General features: G+C 43.4%; 2 protein-coding genes, 2 long non-coding RNA genes and 1 other non-coding gene across 17 annotated transcripts; 1 reads left to right on the forward strand and 4 right to left on the reverse strand.

Annotated features, from left to right (window-relative positions):
• Positions 1-82: 82 nt before the first annotated feature.
• LOC100828257 (chloroplastic lipocalin) lies at positions 83-2,304 on the reverse strand. 2 transcript variants are annotated; one of them, XM_024456338.1, is made up of 5 exons: positions 2,060-2,304; positions 1,584-1,695; positions 1,144-1,392; positions 651-941; positions 83-397 (listed from the first exon to the last, which is right to left on the reverse strand). In XM_024456338.1, exons 1-5 carry the CDS (start codon positions 2,287-2,289, stop codon positions 122-124), a joined length of 1,158 nt encoding a protein of 385 aa, XP_024312106.1. In that variant the 5' UTR covers positions 2,290-2,304; the 3' UTR covers positions 83-121. The 2 variants fall into 2 exon arrangements, with proteins under 2 accessions (XP_024312106.1, XP_003580593.2); XM_003580545.3 differs by having other exon boundaries at positions 1,584-1,722.
• Positions 2,305-8,156: 5,852 nt separating this feature from the next.
• On the reverse strand, positions 8,157-8,984 carry LOC106865596. The gene is made up of 3 exons (XR_001404753.2): positions 8,866-8,984; positions 8,556-8,678; positions 8,157-8,394 (listed from the first exon to the last, which is right to left on the reverse strand). It is a non-coding gene; the product is annotated as an uncharacterized LOC106865596 (long non-coding RNA).
• Positions 8,985-10,004: 1,020 nt separating this feature from the next.
• LOC100829158 lies at positions 10,005-13,361 on the reverse strand. The gene is made up of 4 exons (XR_001404754.2): positions 13,005-13,361; positions 11,473-11,628; positions 10,561-11,391; positions 10,005-10,149 (listed from the first exon to the last, which is right to left on the reverse strand). It is a non-coding gene; the product is annotated as an uncharacterized LOC100829158 (long non-coding RNA).
• Positions 13,362-14,797: 1,436 nt separating this feature from the next.
• On the forward strand, positions 14,798-19,810 carry LOC100828559. Of its 12 annotated transcripts, none has more exons than XM_014895823.2 (6): positions 14,798-15,151; positions 15,497-15,550; positions 17,341-17,437; positions 17,807-17,917; positions 18,005-18,088; positions 19,446-19,810. In XM_014895823.2, the coding sequence occupies exons 1-5, from the start codon at positions 14,955-14,957 to the stop codon at positions 18,053-18,055; spliced, it is 510 nt and encodes a 169-aa protein (XP_014751309.1). In that variant the 5' UTR covers positions 14,798-14,954; the 3' UTR covers positions 18,056-18,088; positions 19,446-19,810. The 12 variants fall into 12 exon arrangements, 3 of the variants coding, with proteins under 3 accessions (XP_014751309.1, XP_014751310.1, XP_014751308.1); XM_014895824.2 differs by having other exon boundaries at positions 19,453-19,810; XM_014895822.2 differs by having other exon boundaries at positions 14,802-15,151; positions 18,005-19,810.
• Positions 18,758-18,867, reverse strand: MIR5185K (microRNA MIR5185k). Its single transcript, NR_126984.1, has one exon. It is a non-coding gene; the product is annotated as a microRNA MIR5185k (primary transcript).
• Positions 19,811-22,708: the final 2,898 nt, after the last annotated feature.

Genomic DNA, 22,708 nt, shown 5'->3' on the forward strand with positions numbered 1-22,708 from the left:
ACGATTGCTTCAACGCCCTTCAATGATTCTCCTCTAAAAATAACGCGCATAGGAGAAGCCATAATCGTGGGAACATGACACGGACAGAAGTAACTGAATTGTATTATTACTAGTACTGGATTTACTTGAAGTAGAGTTCAAGGAGCTTCTTCAAGGTCTGAGACACACTTGTGAACGGATCAAATGCGACTGACGACTTCAGCTTCAGGTCTGGGAACTGATTCGTCAAGGCCTCATTCATCCCAGGCATCGACATCATCTGCGCAAGCTGGTCAGAGGAGACTTCACAGTCCTGCGGCGTGTCCTTGATCTTGGTTGGATCGTAGCCGAAGTTGGCAGCATAGGACTTGTACTTCTCAATGAACTCCGGCCCAGGGTTGGGTGTTCTTGAGTATACCTGATTCAATGGCCGAAACATGAGTTAATGTTTATGATATTCCAAATCACAAGTGGATCAGATAGTATGATGATTTTACCAGCATAAAGGGTATACACGCCTAGTGTTCAGTTCTGAGAATAAACCCTTAGTTCAGTTGGCAATATACTCAGTATTCACACAATTTATTTGCAGAAAATAAGAATGCACGTGGAAGATGGTTACACATTAGGGTTAGTTATTATAGTAGGAGTAAAAAAAATCAGTTCCCCACCTGAATAAAGCTTGCGTCCTTAGCACCAGACACAACGGCATAATTGTCATAATCGGTTGCAATGACATCATAGGGTAACTTGGGTATGAATGGGAGTGTCGGGAAACGGAGAAAGCATTTGCTGCGGATCATCTCCTCCCTCTCAAGATCTGTCTCAGCACTAGCCATGTCCTCTTCAGACAGGCATTGCACCCTCCCCCGGATACCGGTGATGTATCCATCAGGTGAACCATGGACACAGAATGTCTCCACCTGGATTGCGCGCGACTTCTCATCAAATGTATACACTCCCTGCAGTACCAGCAACTTTCTGAAATCATACTCTTACAGTTACAGATCATATGATGCAGAAGGTATGGAGACAGCTTGCCTCTGATAAATTGAGTTTTTGATACCATGATCCCAAATATATTTTTTGGGACAACATACATACTATTCCAGTCCTTTAAAAAAATGCAGACCATTATGTGGGAGGCTGCTGTCGTTACAATACCTGAGTACAATGGCAGTCTTCTTGTCCCTGACCAGCAAATCCGCGTTTCAGCGATGCTACCTCGAACCACCTACCGGAGTAGCGAACCGGATCAAAGTTCTTGGCAGTCATGCCCTTCATCATCATCATGCCTGAGCCGCCATCATCCGAAGGGCCGTCAAATTTCAGAGGAACGGCATCTTTATCGATGGCCGGCACCACTGCAACCTGGCACAAGCTCGGCTGGGCAAAGGTGTCTGCAGGAATAGCCTGGTCAACAAGAAGAGCACATCGATACCATGGTGCGGGTCTAAAACTGGCAATCCTACTCTCTTTTTTTCTGCCAATGGATTAACAAATTTTCCTTGCTCAAATGGAAAATGTGGGCTTTGCTCTCTGAATTTTCTGTCAGAGTAGTGAAACCTGTAACGTGCATCTGATGGAGTACTAGACATCAGTACCTGGCTAGGTGAAGAGATGAACACAAGAGAAGCTGCAAGGCCTGATAGCAACTTCTTGGATACCCCATTGCTTCTCAGTGGCACTTTCTCTTCCAGAGAGCATCTGACATTGCTGCGCGCAGCAGGGCCACATATTCTCCTGTCAGGAAGAAACAAACGAATACACTGAAGAAGAACCGAAACACGGAAACAGGCGCAACTCATCAGCATTCCACCCAGGTTTAGGACCCGAAATCCGGAGACCAACTTTAACCTCCTAAGTTTCATTTGCTAAATGTAGTCTAAATCGGACATCAGGACCGCCCAGGCAGACATTACCATCCCAGAATCTCACCTTCCAATCGCCGCCCACTGCAATCACACCCTGATCTAGTCGCAGCGGATCCAACACATTACAAAAAAGGAAGCCATAATTTGTGGGAACTCGCAGTGCTGGTTTGCTGGTACTGCTTGCTAGGAGTATTACTACGTAATACCTGGAAGAGCAAGGAGGGAGCGAGGAGGAGGGGGAGCCGGAGCCCAGCAGCGGCATGACCATGGCTTCAGGTGGCGGCGGCCTCGGCTCCTCAGCGGTGTGGACAAACGGGACGGGAACGTTTCCTCGAGATTTCGCAGTGGCTAGTGGATCCCCCCATGAGTGGCAGCTTTGCTCGGGGAAGACGGTGGCCGGTGGACGGATGGGCGAGTCCAGGAGGGCGAGGCGCATCCGGTGCCGGCCAATCGCCGGTCTCCACGTAACACCGGACCCCGGAAGCTACGCAGTTGGACTGATGGGCCTGGGCCGGTATTGGGTCCAAGGCGCGCTTCCGTAGCGGTGGAAGCCCACACTTGGCCATCTCCAAACAAGGCGGCCGGCCATGCATGGGGGTTCGCCGGGAGTTCGCCGCCAACTTCAGTACTCCGTACTTGTTCGGTGCAGGGTTCAGAAATTACTAAATCACTAAAAATTGGCACGCTGGCAAAATGAAGCAGCATCGCGGGGAAATTGTGATGATTTTGAAATTTGAATGGCCGGGCTGCCAGCGGGCAGGGGAATTCACCGCTGGCGCTGAACTGGATGCCGAGGCTTGCAGAGCACGGCGACCATCCGGCCTATAAGTTCCCCCATCATCCCCAACCCACACGTACATCCATCCACCTACACCTCATCATGGGTCTCCCATTCGAAAGGCCCGTCATCTCCTCCTTAGCTCAATTTCAGGAGTATGTCGACAACCACCAGTTGACGCACAGAGCCGAAATCACCATCGAGGCAGTTCGTGTGGGAGACGTATTTGACATGGCGGACCTTGTGCAGGGGAGGGAGACTTGTGCAGGAGTATTATCCAGAGGCAGTCTGGGCTGCATCGGTTGCTTCGGCTGGCGGATTCCATTGTCGAGGTTGGCCAGGAAGCTGTCCAAGCTGCTGTCGTTGAGGAGGGGGATAACAGCTCGAGCGACTCTGAGAATGGGGATGACGATGTGGTCGAAGACGAGCCCGGGGATTTCAGGGGCGGCAGAGATCGGTTTCAGGGGCGGCGCCACCTTCTGCACTTCAGATTTCAACCCCGACCCCGACGACCCGCCCGTCGCTGCTGCAGAGCCCGCCGAGCCAACCGGCGACGATGCGTCCACGAGCGCTGCAGAGCCCGCCGAGCTATCCGTCAACAACGTGTCCACGACCGGTGCAGAGCCCGCCGAGGAGCCACCCGCCTCCGACGACTCCACCACCGCTGCATAGCCCGACGAGCCGCCCGCTAACGTCTACCGCCGAGCGTAAGGAGGAGTAAGTATCGCTTCGAAAGCTTTTCTCTAAGGCTTCGAAAGCTTTCTGGAGATCGTGTACAGGAAAGTCTCAGTTCGCACTGTTTTGGGATCGTGGAGGAGTCTTAGTTCAATCGTACAGAGGTGTGGAATTTTGGCAATTTTGATCCTGATGCATCAGACCAGAGTACTGATTCGCTGTAGAAGCGTGAGAATTTTGATTAGATATGAGTACTGATTTCTTAAGCAGTAATAATTTTGTCGGGTGTTTTTGAGGGATGGGATTGTGGAATTTCGACAGTGACAATTTGGTTCTGCCACTGTCATGCTATCAGTCGTTCAACTATCTCATGCATGCCATCCCCTTGCAATCCAATATAAATGTTCATCCTAACACAAACTTTCTCTTGTCAATGAAACACAAACTTTCTCATGGCATTTTTATTAACTTGAACCAGTGGGAGATCAGAAGGATTTGCTGCCCTTTTGCAAATCAGAGACACCCTAATTGATGTTAAACATATGTTATCAAATTCATCTGTCAATCAACCTGCCAAATTAGATCCAGAACATGCACAACTCAATTGTAGCGTATCAGTTACAAGGTCTTTGAAAGAACATGTAAAGAAGAGAGAAGTGAGTAGTATTGTATTCCCAGTCCAGAGCTTACATGAGTTTAATGAAAACACCAGTTCATAGCCCTGTAGTGTTCAACATACCAATCTGAATAACGACTTATCATATCCAAACCCTCATCCCTCCACACTCTAAGGCTGCCAATCTCTCTCGGCTCACTATCCAAAGTTCCAAACCACACTTGGACCTCCTCAATGGGTCAAATCGACATAAGATTTAGCAAACCACACACAGGCGAACTGAAAATCCAGGAGCTGTGGAAATAAATTGGGACGACGGTCTTTATTAGTATCATACCCCTCCTTTTTCTTCACCTGTCCGCGGTCACTTCTTGCCGGACTTCTTCCCGCCGACCATCGACACACACTCCATATGGCGTCAGGACCCGATTGCCTCTTCTATCCTTTCTCTGCCACCGTACACTGAGAGCATAGTTATTATTACAACATCCATGTAATTAGTCTAAAGTTGATTCTGTGACAGTGAACAAATAACTAAATATACATTACCTACAACAAATTGAAAAGGTGCACTAAGCTGAAAGGATGAAATCAATTGTTGCACCTCAATCAAACACGGTGTTGATATGGCCACTGAAGCCATCCTGCATTCATTCACGATGATCATGAGAAAAAAACACATTTCAATGTTCACAGGTTAAAAAGGCAAAAGAGAAAATATGGAGGGGCAATTAACTCTGACGGCAAAAAGAGCACATGGCAAACTTGATCTGAACAAAACATAAGCATGTTTGCAAAGAGATCAAGCTATGATTTAACAAATTAGTATCACGCAAAATATTACTGTCAGATATCTTTATCTACAAAGTGTTGTTTTTCTTAGCAATCACATAGATCACTTCCCTATAAAGGAAAAATACAGGTCAATATCAACCTTGTCTTCAAACATTATGTAGTCAGACTGGAAACTGTGAGCAAAGCTACTAAATTAGGGCTTAGAAGTATTCAAAGTAATCATAAAAATACACTTCAACTATATGAGATAGACTGGAGGAGTAGGATTAAAGAATAGTACACAAAAAGAACTGCTCTGGACCAATGTAATTGGGAAGTTAACTGATTTGCTATACTTCTGTTCACAGCATAATTGGGTAAAAGGAAATGAGCACAAGAAGATTATATTGCCAAATGCTATCCAAAATGTGAGAAATTTAGATGTTTGGTGATTATACATTGCATCATATCAAGGACAGTGGCAGTCCAAAATAGAAAATATACAATTAGTAAACATCAAGCCCATGCAAAATAGAACATATACAATGATTTCCAGGACTCTACCTGAGGCTTGAATGTTAGTGAGCAAAGAAGATGTTGCAAAGCTTAAGAGCATGTTGGACGCATTTGAGTAAGGTCGCATCTCTTCTAGTTTCCTTATACTGGGAGGTTGATGCCAATGTCTTCCTTTTCCTAATGCTCTACTTAGTGCAACTTGTTATGTCCATGTTTATTTTAGCTTATGATGGTTATCAAAAGGTTAAAAGGCAAGCTACCATGCACTTCTCACTACAAGTATCTAGTTGATTCCTCCCAATTACGGATATCAAAAGTAACGTAAAATCGTTCACCCATGTAAATACTAATTCTCACATAAACAATTACGTCACCGCTGGTTCTTCCCATCTACAGCAAAGGGACAAGCAGTTGCTGGCTTGCGGCATGCTGCCTTCTAATTTCCACCAGCAGATTTTTTTTTTTGTTACAATTGAGCAACAAATCTAAAGAGAACAAACAAATTCCTCGACACAGAACAGTTCTTGAGGCCCCAGACCAAGAAGCAGGCATCCACCGAAACAAGCAACAAGCTAGTGTCACACCCGGCCTACTTTTCAAAAGATAGAAAGATTATTTCAACAAAATGCAAATTTGCCATCTTTCAAAAAAACTATTAGATTTTATTTAGAATCAGTTGGATTCATGCCATTCTTGGATATTATTTGATGTTTTTGAACTAAATGCTTTTATTTGGAGTTTGAAAATATTTTGAAACCTAAAATTTGATGAACAAGAAACCTCATGAATCCAATCATAAATCTATCTCATCGATCTTTTCTTAATATGAGCAATCAAATAGGGAACCAAAAACCCGAAAGCCCTACTGATCAAAACCCCAATTTTCACTCTTGTTCAAACTTCTTTTTTCATCTTTAATACCAATAAAATGCAAAACCATTTTACTTAGTTATGAGAAAATTCAGGGTGGAGCATATTTACTATAATTTTCATTTGTGATCAAAAATATCATTTAATAAATATATAAACAAATTATTTTCCCACTTTTTCAAAATCAGCGAAAACAATTTATCATTTTGTGTAAAAAATTTCTTTAAAAAAAATTCCCACACAATTACCTTATATTATTATTTCTGGAAATTTTCTAAAATAAAGTTTTTCAACTTCAGTTCGAAAGTTCAGAAGAGCTTCAATTTCAAATTTCTGTCCAGATTTGTATTTCCAAAGATTTTCAAACTTTTCGAACTCAGAAAAATGTGACACTACCACCACTAGAACCATGCCGACACGCTGAATCCAAATATGCAAAAATATGAAACTGCACACTTCAAAATTTGAGAGCAGGTTCAAATTTGAATCTCAGCCTGTTTTGCAAATCTGACGAAAACTAACTCTACACTCAACCATTTACGCTGAAATTTTACCAGCACCTGGCCCTTACCTATTTACACTCGGATAAGCAGGAATTTACCATGGTACAGTTGAAAACTTGAGCAAAAGGACCAAGAGTCCAAGAACAGAATCTGGCAAGAACTCGCTCTCCTCGTCTCTCACTCAAATTCTCTTGTCCACCCAATTATAGCCCTTCTCCTGCATCCCCTGACCCTGTATAGTGGTCCCTGGACCCATTTGACACCCCCTCACTTTCCCCATCTTCCTCCCTTGGCCGTGTGGCCATTGCCGGCGCTCCCGGCGTGTCCAGAGCACGCCCAGGGCATGCACGCCGGCACCCATCCCTCTCTCCCTCATCCTGCAACCTTTCTGCCGCGACATAATGCCTCTTATGCGCTTCTTGATGCCTTTGTCGGTTGACTTTGCGCCGCTCGCCGTTGCCGGCGCCACGTCGCGGCCAGCATGCCACACCCGAGCCTCATCCCTCTGCTCGCCAGCGCTAAAGCTCCTCGTTCCTAGGAACGCTCAGAGCCATGATATAGCCACAGAACGCTCCCCATCTTCTCCCCCTCGCGCTCTTACCCGCCGTCGAGCACCTCGCCGACACTCCGGCCCTGCGTAATGAAACCGACCTCCCGGCTCGCCTCTTCCACTCTCTGAGCATCCAGGCGCCCCAAAGAAGCCCGCCTGACTAACGTGCAACGTGCTGCGCCCCCGGTTTCCATGCTCGCCCATACCGCGCTGGCGCGCTCGCCGTGGACACGGTCCATCGTGCACAGCCTCGGGGCTACATAAAGCCGCCCCTGGCTTCTCCTAGACCCCGAACCACATCCTATTCCTCCTAATCCCACCCTAGAGAAGTAGCTAAGCCGGCCGAGCCTTTCTTCTCCATCTCCGGCGAGGTGAGTTGCCTCGGCCTCGACGAAGATGCCTAGGGCCTCCGCCCTACTTCCAATTATTACTCCTATCCCTAGCACCAAACTGACCTGGAGAACCTTTAACCACTCTTTATTTCTGTCCAGGAGCTCTCTGGAGGCCCGGCGACGAGCTCCTCCGCCGCAGCCAGTGGCGGAGCCAAAAACCGGACAAGGATGGTGCTAAGATAGGACTAATGGTGTTATACTTGTGGATTTTACATACTAATGAACTAAATACTTGATGAATCCTCTTGTGAGCATCCTTGCCAGGCCAGTGCTACAGCACCGGTAGCACCAGGCCTGGCTCCGCCCCTGGCCGCAGCCACTGCTCGCCGCCAAAGATACCCTTCCGGTCGACCTCGTCACCCATGCGCACACAAGGAGGTCCTAGTCGATCCCCTTATCACGCCAGTACCCGCGCCGACCTCCGTCCCCTCTCAACCACAGCCAAACCTGTATCCCTTCCTGGAAAGCGTAATCCCTATAATACGCAAACGTCCGGTTCAGCTGGAAGAAAAACAAAACCAGAAATATCAAACAGAGAACGTTCGCTAGTGTCTGTTAAGAAACGAACGCCCAAATCTTTTAACCACACACGTGCGCATACTTGCTCTCTGGTGATGCAACAGCTAGATTAAACATTACACAAGAATTTAATGTTTACATGATTAAACATTACACAGCAATGCTAACTTCATCTATACTAGTGAGCTTGCACGTGCAACGCACGTCTCCACGATACGTGCATTTTGAATTTAATTTCTCTATAAGTTATTTCTTATTACTGTTTTCTCGTTGAACCATTTAAACAGTTGTGATTATGTAGGAATGTAAAATCTGCGAATAATCACCGTCCAAGAGAGTTGAACCAACCTGCTCATAGAAACAAGAACACAGTTGATGAGAGAAAAATGTGTAACCTGAAAGTATTTTTGAACTTTTGAAAAAATTCTTTCCATGCAATGAACGAAATGACACGTCTCCTAGATATCCTCAGTTCCAAACAGGGTATTCCGAACATATTAGAATCTGACCTTGAACTTTGTCCTCTCAGTCAACTGAACACCAAACAACCATCAACCATCAACCAGTTCCTAATTGGCGCCTTCATTATCACGCTTTCGTATATACTTCCGGCAGAACTGCGTCAGCAGGCCCTGAGAATAACCCAGATCAATGCTAAACTTTAACAGCAGTTACAAGGTTTTAGTATCAACAAAGATTGGGCAGCAAAATATAACTTCTTAACAAATAAGAGAGTTATTCTGGCCAATCAGCTGTATGGATTCAGTTGGCAAATTATTATGAAGTAAATAGCAGTTAAGCAAGAAGAGAGTGACTGACTTTCTCTAGGATAGGTTTGGCTGTGATCCTCGATGCAGAGCAACTGAACATAAACCTGCATCAAAGGTCATCTTATTTTCTGATCTTCTTTCCAGTAAAGACCTGCACCTAAACCTGCAAAGAAAGGAAAAGTGGACATGCCTGGAATCGGAATGAAACAGAAAATTCTCAGTATGCTAAATATCTTGAAAGCTACAAAAGACAAGTTTGCTTTACAAGTTGCTAGAAAATAGATATTGAAACCAATGGCAAATAGCAATGCATTTAACCTTTTTTCAGTCAACTGTCACTGCAATGGAAAAATTGAACAGGGTTCAATAAGTCAAATCTTCCCATGTTTTAGTTACTCCAGTGAACTCCCGGAGTACACAATATATAGGGAAACAGAAGAAAGATACAGTTTCCTCTAAGAGTACATGCAGCAAAAGAAAAACCTGAGATAGGGAAACTGCATCAGTGGCACCTGGGAGTGATGCCATATAAAATTTAGGTACATATATTTGCCTGAAGAAAATACGGATCTTTTCATGGACAATATAAGACTTCAGAAGCACCTTACCATTCTTGACATGAAATAGCAGCTTCTCAACAACAAAAAACTGGAAAACTGGATTTTGAATGTCACTCCAAAAACAGAAAGAAAAGAAAGTTTTCTTTGACTGGTTTTGCATCTGCAGGGGTGTGTGGGCTTTTTAAGTGCAGCAGAGTATTTATACAGCGAAGGGGACGATATGGATATATATAATCTCTACTTCTCTACTGAGTCAATCAAGAAGTTTCTTACTTGGGTACTTGCTTTACTCACATTTACCAGAGAATATATAGGAAGCATGACTATTATGCACTACCTTGCTATCTATGTCTTGTTCAAAACAAAAATTGAAATGAGGACCACTAAATGTTCCAGAGTGTGATCAGTTTCTTCATAATATGGCATCGAACGATTCCAACCGGTCTCCCCACCCAGAAAAAACAATGGGTATGCCAAGGGATCATAGCACCCATATATGCTCTAATATACAGAGGACGGCCTCCTTTTGCATGCACGACAACACTTCTATCAAAGCATTTCATCGGGTCGTTATGTACAGTACCTTGTGAAATGGATAGGGATGTATGTGCACCCATATATGCTCTAATAGCGTTCATTACACTAAAATAATATGAGGCATTTAGTAGGTGCCGGTGGCTGTTACTTACCCAAGTCTTGGCCGTTGCTTATATCTTGGAATGGGGTGGGAGGCCCAGTGCGTTTGCGAGATGACATGTCAATAGCTTCGTTCTCTGTCATGTCACAAGCACATGGAAGAGCAAAAAATTGTAGTGCAGTGTACATTAATATATGAAGCTTTACTGTTAACATTAATATATACACTCATGGTTTCATTCAGAAAAAAGATTAGTTATAGGCATCCAGCAAGTCTCGCCTCAACCACGCCAAACATGGAAGCACATTAAGAATTATACATATCTGTGAAGCACTATAAGGAACATTAAATTATCTATTAAGAATTACACATGTTAAACAGATCAAATTATATACCGTGAGAAGCATTTTAAAGAAAATGATGGAGTAGTGTAGTATTGGGTAAAAACACAGTTTTCCGGTGATTGATTCAAAACAAATGTGTCCCATGAACAGTAACTTGAGGCTACCAGATTCATTGGCATGACTTTCTATGGAGGGTAACTAACATTTGAAGAATGTATATCCTCATTTTTCTTCCTTCATGAATATCACTTGACTTGGATAGAGTATCTCTGTAAGGTGTGTAATTATAGCCTGAAGCAAAAGGTGAAAAGAGAAATCATTAAATCATTTGAGCTGCAGTTTATATCAGCTGAGCAGCCCAAAACAATCGGTTTAAATGCAATTAGTCTATGGAGAAAAAAAAGGAACAATTAGTATATGTGAGCGGATCCTCTGGACAGCAGAGACTTGATAAAGGAACTGTACCTAGAGATTAAATATAAATCGACAAGAGATGACAGAGGGAAAAGGTCAAGAAATATAAAATAAATACTCATGAACTAATCACCAATTCCATTCTCAAATAAATACTCATGAGCTAGATTAAACATTACACAAGAATTTAATGTTTACATGATTGAACATTACACAGCGATGCTAACTTTATCTATATACTGAACATCATGGCATCGACTGCAAGGCTCGACAACATCTAATTTAACTCTAGAGGGAATTATTCCCTCAATGTGTGTTCTGATAGCCAAACGAGCTCTACATGCCTCCAAGAGGATATCCCTCCCCATAGCGACACATTTGCCAGGTTTATCCACGGAACACCCATCAGAGCTGAAACTACCTTGAGTGGTATCCAATAAAAGGAACTCAAGTGATGTTGCATTCTCAACAATATGACATGTCAACTCGACCAAGCTCTTGGCAGAGCAGAAGCCACCAATTGCCACACTCTTTAGCTTGTCATGGCGATGTTCTGGCAGCTGTCTCAGATGTGAGGAATCTCCAATGATCGAATCATGCTTCATACCCTGCTGGATCACCTACATAGAAAGCCAAGATGCTCACATCACTGGTTCAACCATAGAGAATAGCTATTGCTGGCAAGATGAGGCAGTACTTACTTGAAAGATGAAGGTCTCCAAGCAAGGAGAAGCTTCAAGAAAAGAAACTAGAGAAAGATAATCGTAGGCTGGTGAAATAGCCTCATCTTCATGTAGAGTAAAGCGCAAGTATTTGAGGTGGACGAATTTGCTAGGTAGTGTTGGCGTACTGATCATCTGCACAAACATGCCTCAAATTAATTGTAATGACTATTGTGACAGCAAATAGCTAGTCCATACAATCATGTAAACTTCTCAAGCATACCTCATTATTTGAGGTTATGCTAAGGGTTTCATTATTTGAGGTTATGCCATACATCGGTCACAATAAGAGTACAGAAAACGATGGGATACAACAAGCACAAGCAATCTGACGTGCACCCCAGATTACATAGATCTCATTTGGCATATTCCGTTAGATTATTATCGCGGGAGGTTGAAACTTGGAAAACATATTGCAAAAGAATTTACAATTAGGCCAAACTATTTTCCTAATATGTGTTTTTAGTTTTTACATAAGGCTGGGTGTAATTTAACAGGACTTTCCACTAGCTTAGGGAAAGTTTGTTCAAAGGGCTCTCATCTTTCACTTAACATCCTTGGTGGATGCTGGCCCCTCTCATACTAGAAACTCAATCAATCTTCAGTGTTTCTCAGGGTGCTATGCAGAAGACGAGCAACCAAGCTGCAAACAGCCTGGTGGATGGGAGACGAAATAAATTGACTATACTCGGAGCATAAGCTACACTACTGCACTAAAAACATGTTTGATATGAGATGCGGACTAAGGGTATGATTGATGAACACGTTTGCATATCGGAAATTCAGAACTCGGAACAAGCACATCAGATGCAGATTAGGAGTAGGAATTCAGATTACTTTATTGCTGCTGGTCTAACAAGTAGACTCGAGGTGTCCAGCCAGAAGCCGGGCAGCGACTCATAGACTGTCAAAGGACTTGTTGAGTCACGGAGGGTCAAAGGAGTGCTCGAGGTAGGTAACCCTTGAATTGCCACCAACGACCCCCTGCTACAAACACCAACTCCTCTCCCTTTCCTCGATGCACATGCCGCCACCGCAGTGCCCCGCCAACACCAACACCTCCCCAGCACTAACCCTCAAAAGTCGCTGCCTGGATGAGCAGCGGCGAGAGTGCCCGCGGCTGCCCGTCTTGGAGCAAGGTGAAATCTTAGGCGGGCGGAGCGCCTGGCTTAACCGTGAAGCCGCAGCTGCGCCTAGCGCTTAGGGACACACTTGCAAGTTGCAATCTCTTGAAACTTTCTGGCAGATTAACTCTCTTCCAAGGAGAAATCCACATTGGCACCCTTGAGCTAGCCTACTCGACTGCAAACCTTTCTTTTGTGCCCGAACAAAAATAAACGGCAGTAGCCCGACTTAGAACTACCTAACTGAATCAGCTTGCTCCGCCTTAAACACACAAAAACTTGAGTTTTTTTTACCCCTTTCCAACATATCTAACGGATGTGAAAGAGAAATACACCGACACATACATGAATCGTGGAGGGAAAGAGAAAGGGGTTTAGGGTGTGTACCGTCCTGGATTTGCCGGCGGTGATGGTGCCGGTGCCGGTGCCGCTTCGTGGACATGAGCCTCATCTCTGCGCCAGATCTAGCTTGAAACGACGCCTTGGATCGAGATGAACGCGAAAGTATCCCGAAGCTCTTACTGAGGTCCAGGCATCCGATTACCGAGAGGCGGAGTAGGAGATCGTGTCAGCTCCGGCGCCGCGCCAAATCTGTGCGAGGAAGCTGGATGGAGTTCGACTCCACTGCTGCGGAAAGAGAAAAAATAATCGAGTACGTGTGTAAACCTGGCTCTCTGCATTAGTTGTTGGGTCTCTTGGCCCAGTGCATCCGCGGTATCTCAAAACGGGCTCCAACGTGGCCCAATCCTTCTGTCTTCTCTTCGGGGCAATTTGGCGGCTATTTCTTAGCTACCAGATTTGCCTTCCCTCAAAAAAAAAAAAAAAAACTACCAGATTTGCCCTCTCAAAACAAAATAAAATACCGCTACACCGCCAGACAGCTCGACGGAACCCTAACCTTCAGGAACTGTCGAATCAGCATTTTAATTTTGGTTCCCCTCATCTCCAACCACCTACTTGGCTTCGGATGATGAGGGAAACCATAGACCAGCGTTTGGTTGTAATTTGTTTACATAGTTTGTGAACTTTTGTCTCGACGACATCTTGGTGGAGGAGACGATGGCGTATGGAATAATGGTCTCCGAGTTCCATCTTCTTTCCAACGTAGTCAACACGATCCACTCCATGGAGCCGGCGAATCTCGTGGTTTGTATTTTTGTTATTTTGGTCTTTTTCCTAGTCGTTTCGGCGATGAATCGGTGGTTCGACAACATGTCTTGCAATTGGTGTGTCCCTAGCCACAGTGTTTCAACGATCTTATGTTCTCCATCGGTTGCGGTGAGCGATTCATACAGCTATTCAAAACCTATGAGGTTAGTTTAGCTTGTGCAGTTCTGATCTTTTGCAATTTCATCAGCAGAGACATGGAGAGTTTTTAAGATACGGAACAAGACATTTTTACTTCAAAGAATCTTTATGTAACTTTTAGTTTCATTAGTTTTTTTTGTTGTTGATTTTCGTTCCAATTTCGGTGAGTTGTACTTTTATTAAATCGATAAAGTCAGATGTTTCTAAAAAACTACTGGATTTGTGTGTCAGTTCAAACGCAACGAGAGGCTCGAAACAGAATGCTGCAAAACCAGTATCCGCACCAAGGAGTAGAATCTTCGAGAAGAACAATGCTCTCTCCCTGAAGTTAAGTTTGATACGTTCAATGATAAAATTATCAACGACATTTGTGCATATATGTCAAGAACGTGGTATCATATTATGTCCCCAGATAATTACCAATACAGCACATCTGGCCATAGTGCACTCAAACAACAACTGCGGCAAGGATTCATCTTTGTGCTACAAAAATAGCATCTTAGACTCCCAAGCCATTGTCTTTTGGTATATGGATATGACCTCCCACTTGCACGGGGCATTTCATGCTTAACACTTTACGTTTCGGATAAGCTAGCTATCGCATCGGCATCATTGATTTGCATGGGGTTATCAAATTTTGTTGAGTTCATTTGAACCCAACGCTGATGCCGCAGCTCTGCTCCTATGGTCACGGTCTCACGGACGGAGCCAGGACCGGAGAAGACACAATTGGATACGTGTCGCTGTCGTGTACTAGATTTTTTGATGATATCTTTACGATTCTTTAATTTCAGTTACGCCTGTCTCCTCCCACAAAATTCACCCAAAATTACAATCCATGCCACCGCAACCGAAGGTCAAACAGCCACCCGAATCTCCACACGTGGCCCAGCACAAATCCCCCGTCTCTCGCATCGCATCTCAGCTTTGACGCTCGTTTCTGCCGGGTTGCCGCCGCCGCCGTCGCCATTAGGCCCTTCCACCTAAACCTAATCTCCTCTCGCCGCCAGGTCACCTCGAGAAGGATGGATGGCCGCCCCCAGTGTTCCATGCCTCCTCCTTCGTCGCCACTCGCCGCGCGGTCCGATCATCCGTGCTTCTCCGGTCGGACCTCGGCAGATCCACGCGGGCAGCGACCCTGTTCGTCGGCGGCGCATCGAACCATACGGTCCTCCGCAACCTCCCTGCCCTATCTTTCTTCTAGATCGTCGCCGCCGAACTGAAAGGCAAGTTCTGTTTTGAACGTTGGGTTGTTCCATTGTAGATTGGTGAAGCTGGTAGATTATAGACTGGGTTCTCCTAATGAACAGGTTGAGAGCCATCGCGGTTTGCCAAGCTATACTGCAGAATTTCATCAGATCACAATGTTGTCTTTACAACGAAGTGAAATTTGAAGCTTAAAAAAATACAAAACACTAAACTGAAACATGTTTTCTGTGCTCGATTCTCAAATTATTGGGCCCTTTCCTGGCTTCACTATTGAATTACAAACACTGGTTTGCATGAACCCCAATAAGTACATTGCCAATGCCACAATGTTTTCAGTGATTTACCATTTTTCCTTTGTTCAGGAGGAGCTTGAAAAACAGGGATCTGTGCGTACTATATGATGCTCCAAGAAGAAGGTGAGCATGCCAGGAAAGACTTAGGTGAGGGTTTAGGAGATGTTGTGTCAATTATTCTTTGAACTCCTCTTTCCATGGTTTGTTCTGTACTTGAAACTATCAGCCATCTTAGAAACATTATTGGTGGTAAAACTTTTATTGGCATACAACACTTTACTCTGGCGAGAATTGTTTGTGAGTTATCAAACAGTCTTATGCTTAAACAGATATGTAGTGATTGAGTTACATCTCATTGTGATTTATTTATTTTCCTTTTAGTTGTTAAACTTATGCTGGTTGTCTCCTAAAGAACCTTTAAATCTATATGGTATACTTTTATAGTTTGCAGTATCAGAGAACCAAACTTAACATGATTATCTAAATGTTCTTTTTTTCTGAGAATAAATAATATCTTGTTGATTTGATAAAAAAAGAATAACATCATGCTAGACATCTCAATTTCAAGACCTTGCTGCAGTTTATATCAACTATATCGCCATGCTGGACTTTGGGAAAATTGTTGAGTCTAATGTAGGGGAATTTGCATCTCAGTTTCTCAATTTTAGTTGGCCAAAAAATTTGTTTGGGGTGTGCTAAGGATGTATTTGCATCAGTTGATCAGTGTTCTTATTAAGCTGTTGTACAGGGAAACATCATATACAATTGTTAATGTTTGAGTACAAATTAAGGTAGATCCAATCTTTCGGGGTTTTTTTCTTCCGGAAGGAGTCTCTATTGAGGATGGTAATTCCTTCCTCATGTCAAATTAGATTACACTAACAATTTTGTTTTTGCACCTCAACAAAGGTGTCAGCTGTTTGTATTTATGTCCATCAGGTGATTCGTCCAAACACTCATCTCCGGAGTTCAAGATCTATTTATTTTCTTTTCTTTCCTGTAGATGATATCTATCTTCTTTGCTTGTGTAGAATAAAAAAGCAGGAAGGTAGTAAAATGATGGTTTGATACATGATAGATTTCATATAGAGGGTGCAAGAGCTACACTTTAACTTGGTAGCAGAAAGCTTAGGTTATACTATCTTGTTAGAGTTTTGCCTTCAAAAAAACAAGTATCTTACCATGAATCCAAAATTTCTTTCAAGCTGAGTTTTCTTGATTGCTTTTTCGATACAAATGTTGATAAGAGGGTACCAGCCTCTTCTATAATTTTTCATATGCTTGTTCTCTTTCACTCTATCATTTGTTCATCATAAGATTATTTATATTTTGGAGTCCTTGATATGGCTGTGAGTTAAGAATAGAGACAGGGCAATCAAATAGATCCTTCATTATATGTTTTACCTTGTTTCTCCTGCAGGTAACTCAACTTTTGTCGTTTGTTGATGTAGGCTTTTAGTTTGTATAAGAGAAGTTTTACAATGCCCTTTGAAACTTGCCTTTTTTTCCCCTTCTTTTCAGAGGAGGAGCTCGCTAATTGTTGGGAAAAAAGAATAATTGTTTATGGATCTACATTCGTTGTTGTTCATCGTAGCAAAGTATGGATCAATCCGAAGGTTCTCTTGTGTTAATGCTGGTAGGCTACTAGATGTATTTTACATTATGGATCATCGCTTGCCAAGACTTGTAGTGTACCTAGCGAGCTTGGGATTAACATATAGAATCTGGCATAATTGGCATAACTGCATAATCAGTAGCCACCAAAAGAGAGGGAGAAGAGAAAATCCTACTTTATCATCAAGTAAGAATGGATATAAAGTTCTGCATGATAATTGATCTGTACAGTGTCTTGAGTATTGCTTTATAGGAACATTGGATCTGAAATGATTTTACATGTGAGTATTCATTTACAGGCATTGGGTCCGAATGGATTTTTCAGTGTGGCAGTTTAAGGGCAGTGCAGTTTTGGACAAGGGCCATTGGTGTTGTCAATACAGTATTGCAATGGAGGTAGGTTGTGCAGGGCTGGTGAATTTTATATTTTAGGCAGTTTGGAGTGGCACTTTGTGATCCACAGAAGACTCCATCATTTTGCCAACTATATCATCTGTTCTGTCCGTGAGGACTAAACCCGCAGTGCAGGTGGTTAATGAGAACCACCCCGAAAATCATACTAGAGTATTATACTAATCCAAGTTAACAAAAATCTTCATTGTTCCTGCTTGTTGCCAACTCCCAACATTACCTTGCTATTTCCTCTTCCCACACATATCAAGTAATTTTTCGTCTTTGGTTTTACCTCATGACTACGAAATATTTTCGTCTTTGGTTTTACCTCATGACTACGAAATCTGAACACTGTTTCGATCTACCCTGCAGGGTTCTCTGTCTTGGAGTGTTCATACTTTTAGCCTTGTAGAATTCTCTCCATCCATGCACAGTTGGCACATGTGGCTCTTGGGTGGTATCTTCTTCCTGTACATAAATCTGGTATGTACCTGTAAATATAACTTTACCCCTGCTGCACCACACCAACTTACCTCAACTAATGTTCTTGCCTTCTTGGATCCTTGATAGATGGCATGTGGCACAACTTTGGAACTCAAGAATGCACTAGTATGTCTGTGAAGATATAACTCCTATTTGTGCCTTTGAGGGAAGGTCAGTAAAGCCCTGCTGAAATTCATGATCGCTTTAGCTATGCTAGATTGTACCCAATGTGCAACAGTCAAACTTTTATTGCCTCATGAGGCCTAGGTTAGAGAGAACTTGCTGCTTTCTTGATAAGTTGGTAGTCTAGCTTTTGAGCACGCTTATAATCAGAATACATTGCCATTCTGAATTAAATAACATAAGAGAGTTTTTAGTTGATACTTATAGTCGTAATGGCAGAGAACACTTGTTGTTAGGTAATTGATGGATATTGATTGAGCAAGAGCCTCGAGTTTGCTAATTTTATTTTTATTATTGCCTGGAGTGGAGTATGAGTTGATTTTATTCTCTAATTGATTTGGAATATTTTTCCATCCCACCAATGCCAAATCAGACTATATCGAGCATTCATTATTGCATTCTGAAAAATTAGAGTGTATTGTAAATCTGATGTTTTTCTTCTAGTCTGAAGTTTTTCAAGCGGTCATTCATTTTGTGTAACATAATTTTGCTAGCCTGTTCAACCAGTGCTTCCATACTAATGTCCACAATGGCAAAACTATCACGCATGCAATAGCAGGAACATCGCTAGTGCCCTGTGATGACTGATGACCTTGCGTTGCATGGGCCTCTCAATCATTCTTTGGTGTGTGTCCATTAGGGATGCAAACAGGATCCCGCGAAAGTCCTGCTTCTAGTTCAATTCTCAAATCTCCTATTCAAATTCTGAACAAAATTTTGAATAGAAGATTTGAAAAATGAACTAGAAGCGGGACTTTTGCGGGATCCTGTTTGCACCCGTAGTGTCCATTATCTCCTCATCCCCTTGGCATTATTATGACTGGAATATGAAAACTTCTTTGTACTGGAGTTAAACTCTTATTTAGCTTTGCAACCTAGATTTCATATTTGCTCATTTCTTTGAACTACCCTACCAAGCTCCACATAAGCTTTCCACAAACAGATGTAGATAGGGAAACACTTCCATCCCTGACTAGAAAGGAATATTTTGTGTGAGAGAGTAATTCGAAATCATGATGATGTAATTTCACTTAAGACTTGCTCTTGGAAGGTTAACAAGGGAATAAAATTGTTGGGTACTCTTGTTTTCTATTGTTCTTGACATTGAAGTCGAACAACCTAGTGACTTAGTGTTAAAAAACTTTGAAAGCTATATTGTTGATGCTATTCACTCCCATAAAATGAAACCAATTCTCTTGGCAATGAATAAAGTTGTTTTCTAAGCTTGTGCTCAATTGTTAGCATGCTACTTTGATAAGTTTGTGGAAAGTCTCTCGACCCGAAGTTTATGTGGGATTTAATAATTGTTTGCACATAAACACTTGTTTGCAATCTCCATGCTAAGCTTTCAGGCAATTTACAAGCGCGTGGGCAAGTTGAATCAGGAGCTCAGGTCCTATAATGAAATTTGGTCTGCCATTTACCGCGGGTTGAGATTTTTTTTTACTTGAGGTAGTCAACAAAGAGAAGTTTCAGATAAACTGTATATACCTTGTATTTCTCTTGGTAGCCACTTTCTTTCTTCCCGAGGATATGTAATGAAGAGAAAATGGGTTGCTTCTGTAGTAGTTTTCCTACAAATGGTACAAAAGCAGACAAATTATTTCATTCATTCTTCTCAATATGGGCATCTTGTAAAAATCTTTTCAATATTCGATCTGACTCATGTCATTTGTCGGAATAATTCTAATAATAAGTTGTCTAGCGTCATGATTACGTCTATTAGTTGCTTAATAGTTTCTTCCGGGGGAAACGACCGGCCGTCCGAACACCGCTTTGCATAATTAATTCCTCCGTTCGTTTGTTTGTTGGCCTGCTTAATAAGTTCGTTCTCTTATTGACAGTTAATTCTATAGGGATCCTCAATTTTGTGTGCTTATTGTATTCATAGCAAACTTCACCCTGATTCATATTAGTTGTCGAAATATTAAATGTATGTAGATGTTTTTAGACATAGATACATTCATATTTGGTCAAATTTGAGACAATATGGATCGGAGGGAGTATTTAATTCTTTCTCGAAATTAAGCTAGCTCAGGCACACAGCTGCATCGATCTCCAAATTAAGCTACTCCCTCCGTTCACAAATAAGTGTAAGTTTGGGTTTAAAATTTGTCAAAAAAAATGTACTTCTTTTTAAAGCACTTTAGACAAAAAAAAGGGTTTTGCTATTTCTTAGGCGACTGAGAAATAACTATTTCTTAGTCGATGATAACAACATTTTGATTCAATCATTGAGATTCATGTAAGATTAATGTAGGTTCGATGGATAAGGAAATCTCGATTGGATGGCTATGATTGTTGACTAAGAAATAACTATTTCTTAGGCGACTGAGAAATAGACACTTTCAAAAAAATTGCTTCTTTCCCATTACACGGAAATCAAACCCAATAATATTTTTTCATGCATTTAGATCATTGGAGATGGGAGAATTAAAGATGAGAGAGATGGTGGTTGGCACCTTTGTAATGCATTTTCTATTCCACTTTTTATTTTTATTTCGAAATTCCAACATTTACACATTTCTAATGCATGTACCCAATGGCGAAGTTCATCGCTGACACCTAGCTAGGATGGCCACTTCTCTGGTGGCAGGCCGCTGCGTTTGGCTTGGAGCACTACTACTCCCGAACACTTGTGTATTTCTCTTAATTTCACCGGTTAATAATAAAGTCGGGCATGTTTTCTAAAAAAAAAAAAGGTTAAATGTTGTTTGTCTGGTACAAGACATGGTTGTTCTGCGTCCTTAACTTTGTGGGAAAACAAAATAGATGAAGAAGTATGGCTGGGCAATTGATCGATGGGTGGTTCGTGTCGTGGTTGTGATTAGTTATCCACGGCATGTTTTAACAATGGTCGATCAGGATGGATTGTGCTCCTTGCATCCATTGGATGCGGGTTCTCAATAGGCAAACACACAGGGAAATTCAGTGCTGAATGCTGATGTTCACGACCGATAAGCTTGCAGAACACGGCGACTAGCATGGACGAGTGCCAGCCAGGCCTTGGCTGGATCCTTGGCTTCGAAATTTCATTTCCGCGCTATAAAATACCCCCACCCCAAATCACAGCGCGCATCTCCCTCGACCTCCGCCTACGGCTCCAAAATCGACCACCAATCCACCATGGGTCGCCTCCTTCAAAGCCCCAAAATATGTTCATTGGATGAACTCCAGGATTACATCCAGAATCACCCGTCTCTGGAGAGCGCCTGTATCACGATTGAGGGCGTCCACGTGCGAGACGTGTTCGACATGCTCCAACTTCTGAACTGCAAGCCGGATTGGCGTTTCGAGAACAGCGATTGTATCCTGGCCGAGGGCAGGAGATTTGCCATGTGTTTGGAGAATCTCGAGTTTCTCCTGGATCAACTGATTGAGGGGACTGGTGCGGACGTCCGAGCGGCTGCCAATGCCCTCTTGCTAGAGGCCGTGAAGTTCAGGAGTCTCATGAGAGAGAATCCGGGATTCCGTTCTCTAGTTCTATTCGCCGATTCTATTGTGAAAGTCGGTCAGCGCTCTGTCCAAGCCGTGTCTGAGGAGGAGGACGCCTCCAGCGCGGTGGAGCCTGAGGACGCGGCTGACGGTCAGCACGGGCACGGGGTTGGCGATGGGGACGAAGACGAGGATGGGCCTGACGGTCAGGAAGGGGATGGCGAGCACGAGGCCGTTCAAATTGGGTCACTGCTTGGGGCGCTGCGGGAGACCAAGGCTGCGCTGAAGCGGTTGCCGGAGGTGAGAATCGTCTTCAACAGCGAGACCACTACCAATCTCTCCTACTCCGACTTCCCTGGGGGTGTCTTCGCCTACCACATCAACCCCGGCTCGTCTGGCTGCGCCTCAAACACCGAAGAGCCGCCCGCCGCTCCAGAGTCCGCCGCCCCCACCGACAATCCTGACAAGCCGCCCGCTGCTGCGGAGTCCACCGAGCCACCCGCGGCTGCAGAGTCCGCCGCCCCCACCGACCACCCTGACGAGCCGCCCGCTGCTGCGGAGTCCACCGAGCCACCCGCCGCTGCAGCACTGCCCACCGCCTAGCCGCCAAACGATCGAGTAAGTTCGCTGGTGTGCAGGAGTCGTCTAATTCGTCCTCGTGATTCTGGAAATTGTGCAGGCGTTGAGGCCTTAGGGTTGGGAAATTCCGATCACCTGAGTACTGATTTGATTTCGCTGTATTGGTTAAGAAGTGCATCTTTGTCATCTTAATTCATGTACAGAGTTGGGCGCCCTGATTTTGATTTCGCTGTGTGGCTTAACAAGTGCAGCTTATGTACAAAGTTGGATCCCCTGATTTTGATTTCACGGTGTTGGTTAAGTGCATATTGTAGTTTTAATTCACTAGTATTTGATAATGCTGTGATTTGATATGATAGGTCCTTTCAGTTGTGTAGTACTGTAGTGTGTTGCTCTGTTGCTGCCTGTTCTCAAGGTTCTTTTTACAGGAAGTGAAAAACAGAAAGAGAGTTTCATTAAGCGACTGTTTTAGTAGACTTTGCACATGTAAGGGAAAGAACAGATAAAAAGGGACAGAAGGTGTTGAATCATATTGGTTTCTACTTTCTAATGCTGCAGACAAGTTCCTGAATTATGCTTATTTGATTATTTCAG

This window comes from Brachypodium distachyon, chromosome 5, assembly GCF_000005505.3.
Source record: "Brachypodium distachyon strain Bd21 chromosome 5, Brachypodium_distachyon_v3.0, whole genome shotgun sequence".
NCBI classification, from domain to species: domain Eukaryota; kingdom Viridiplantae; phylum Streptophyta; class Magnoliopsida; order Poales; family Poaceae; genus Brachypodium; species Brachypodium distachyon.

Excerpts from the sequence above, each read along its gene's own strand:
- LOC100828257 (XM_003580545.3), bottom strand. The coding sequence starts at position 2,289 with ATGCGCCTCGCCCTCCTGGACTCGCCCATCCGTCCACCGGCCACCGTC. Across the intron at positions 1,723-2,059 it reads CTCCCTCCTTGCTCTTCCAG|GAGAATATGTGGCCCTGCTG; the intron begins GTATTACGTAGT and ends TCTTCCTGACAG. Across the intron at positions 398-650 it reads AGGACGCAAGCTTTATTCAG|GTATACTCAAGAACACCCAA; the intron begins GTGGGGAACTGA and ends CCATTGAATCAG.
- LOC100828559 (XM_014895823.2), top strand. The coding sequence starts at position 14,955 with ATGGCCGCCCCCAGTGTTCCATGCCTCCTCCTTCGTCGCCACTCGCCG. Across the intron at positions 15,152-15,496 it reads CGTCGCCGCCGAACTGAAAG|GAGGAGCTTGAAAAACAGGG; the intron begins GCAAGTTCTGTT and ends TCCTTTGTTCAG. Across the intron at positions 17,918-18,004 it reads TCTTCCTGTACATAAATCTG|ATGGCATGTGGCACAACTTT; the intron begins GTATGTACCTGT and ends GATCCTTGATAG.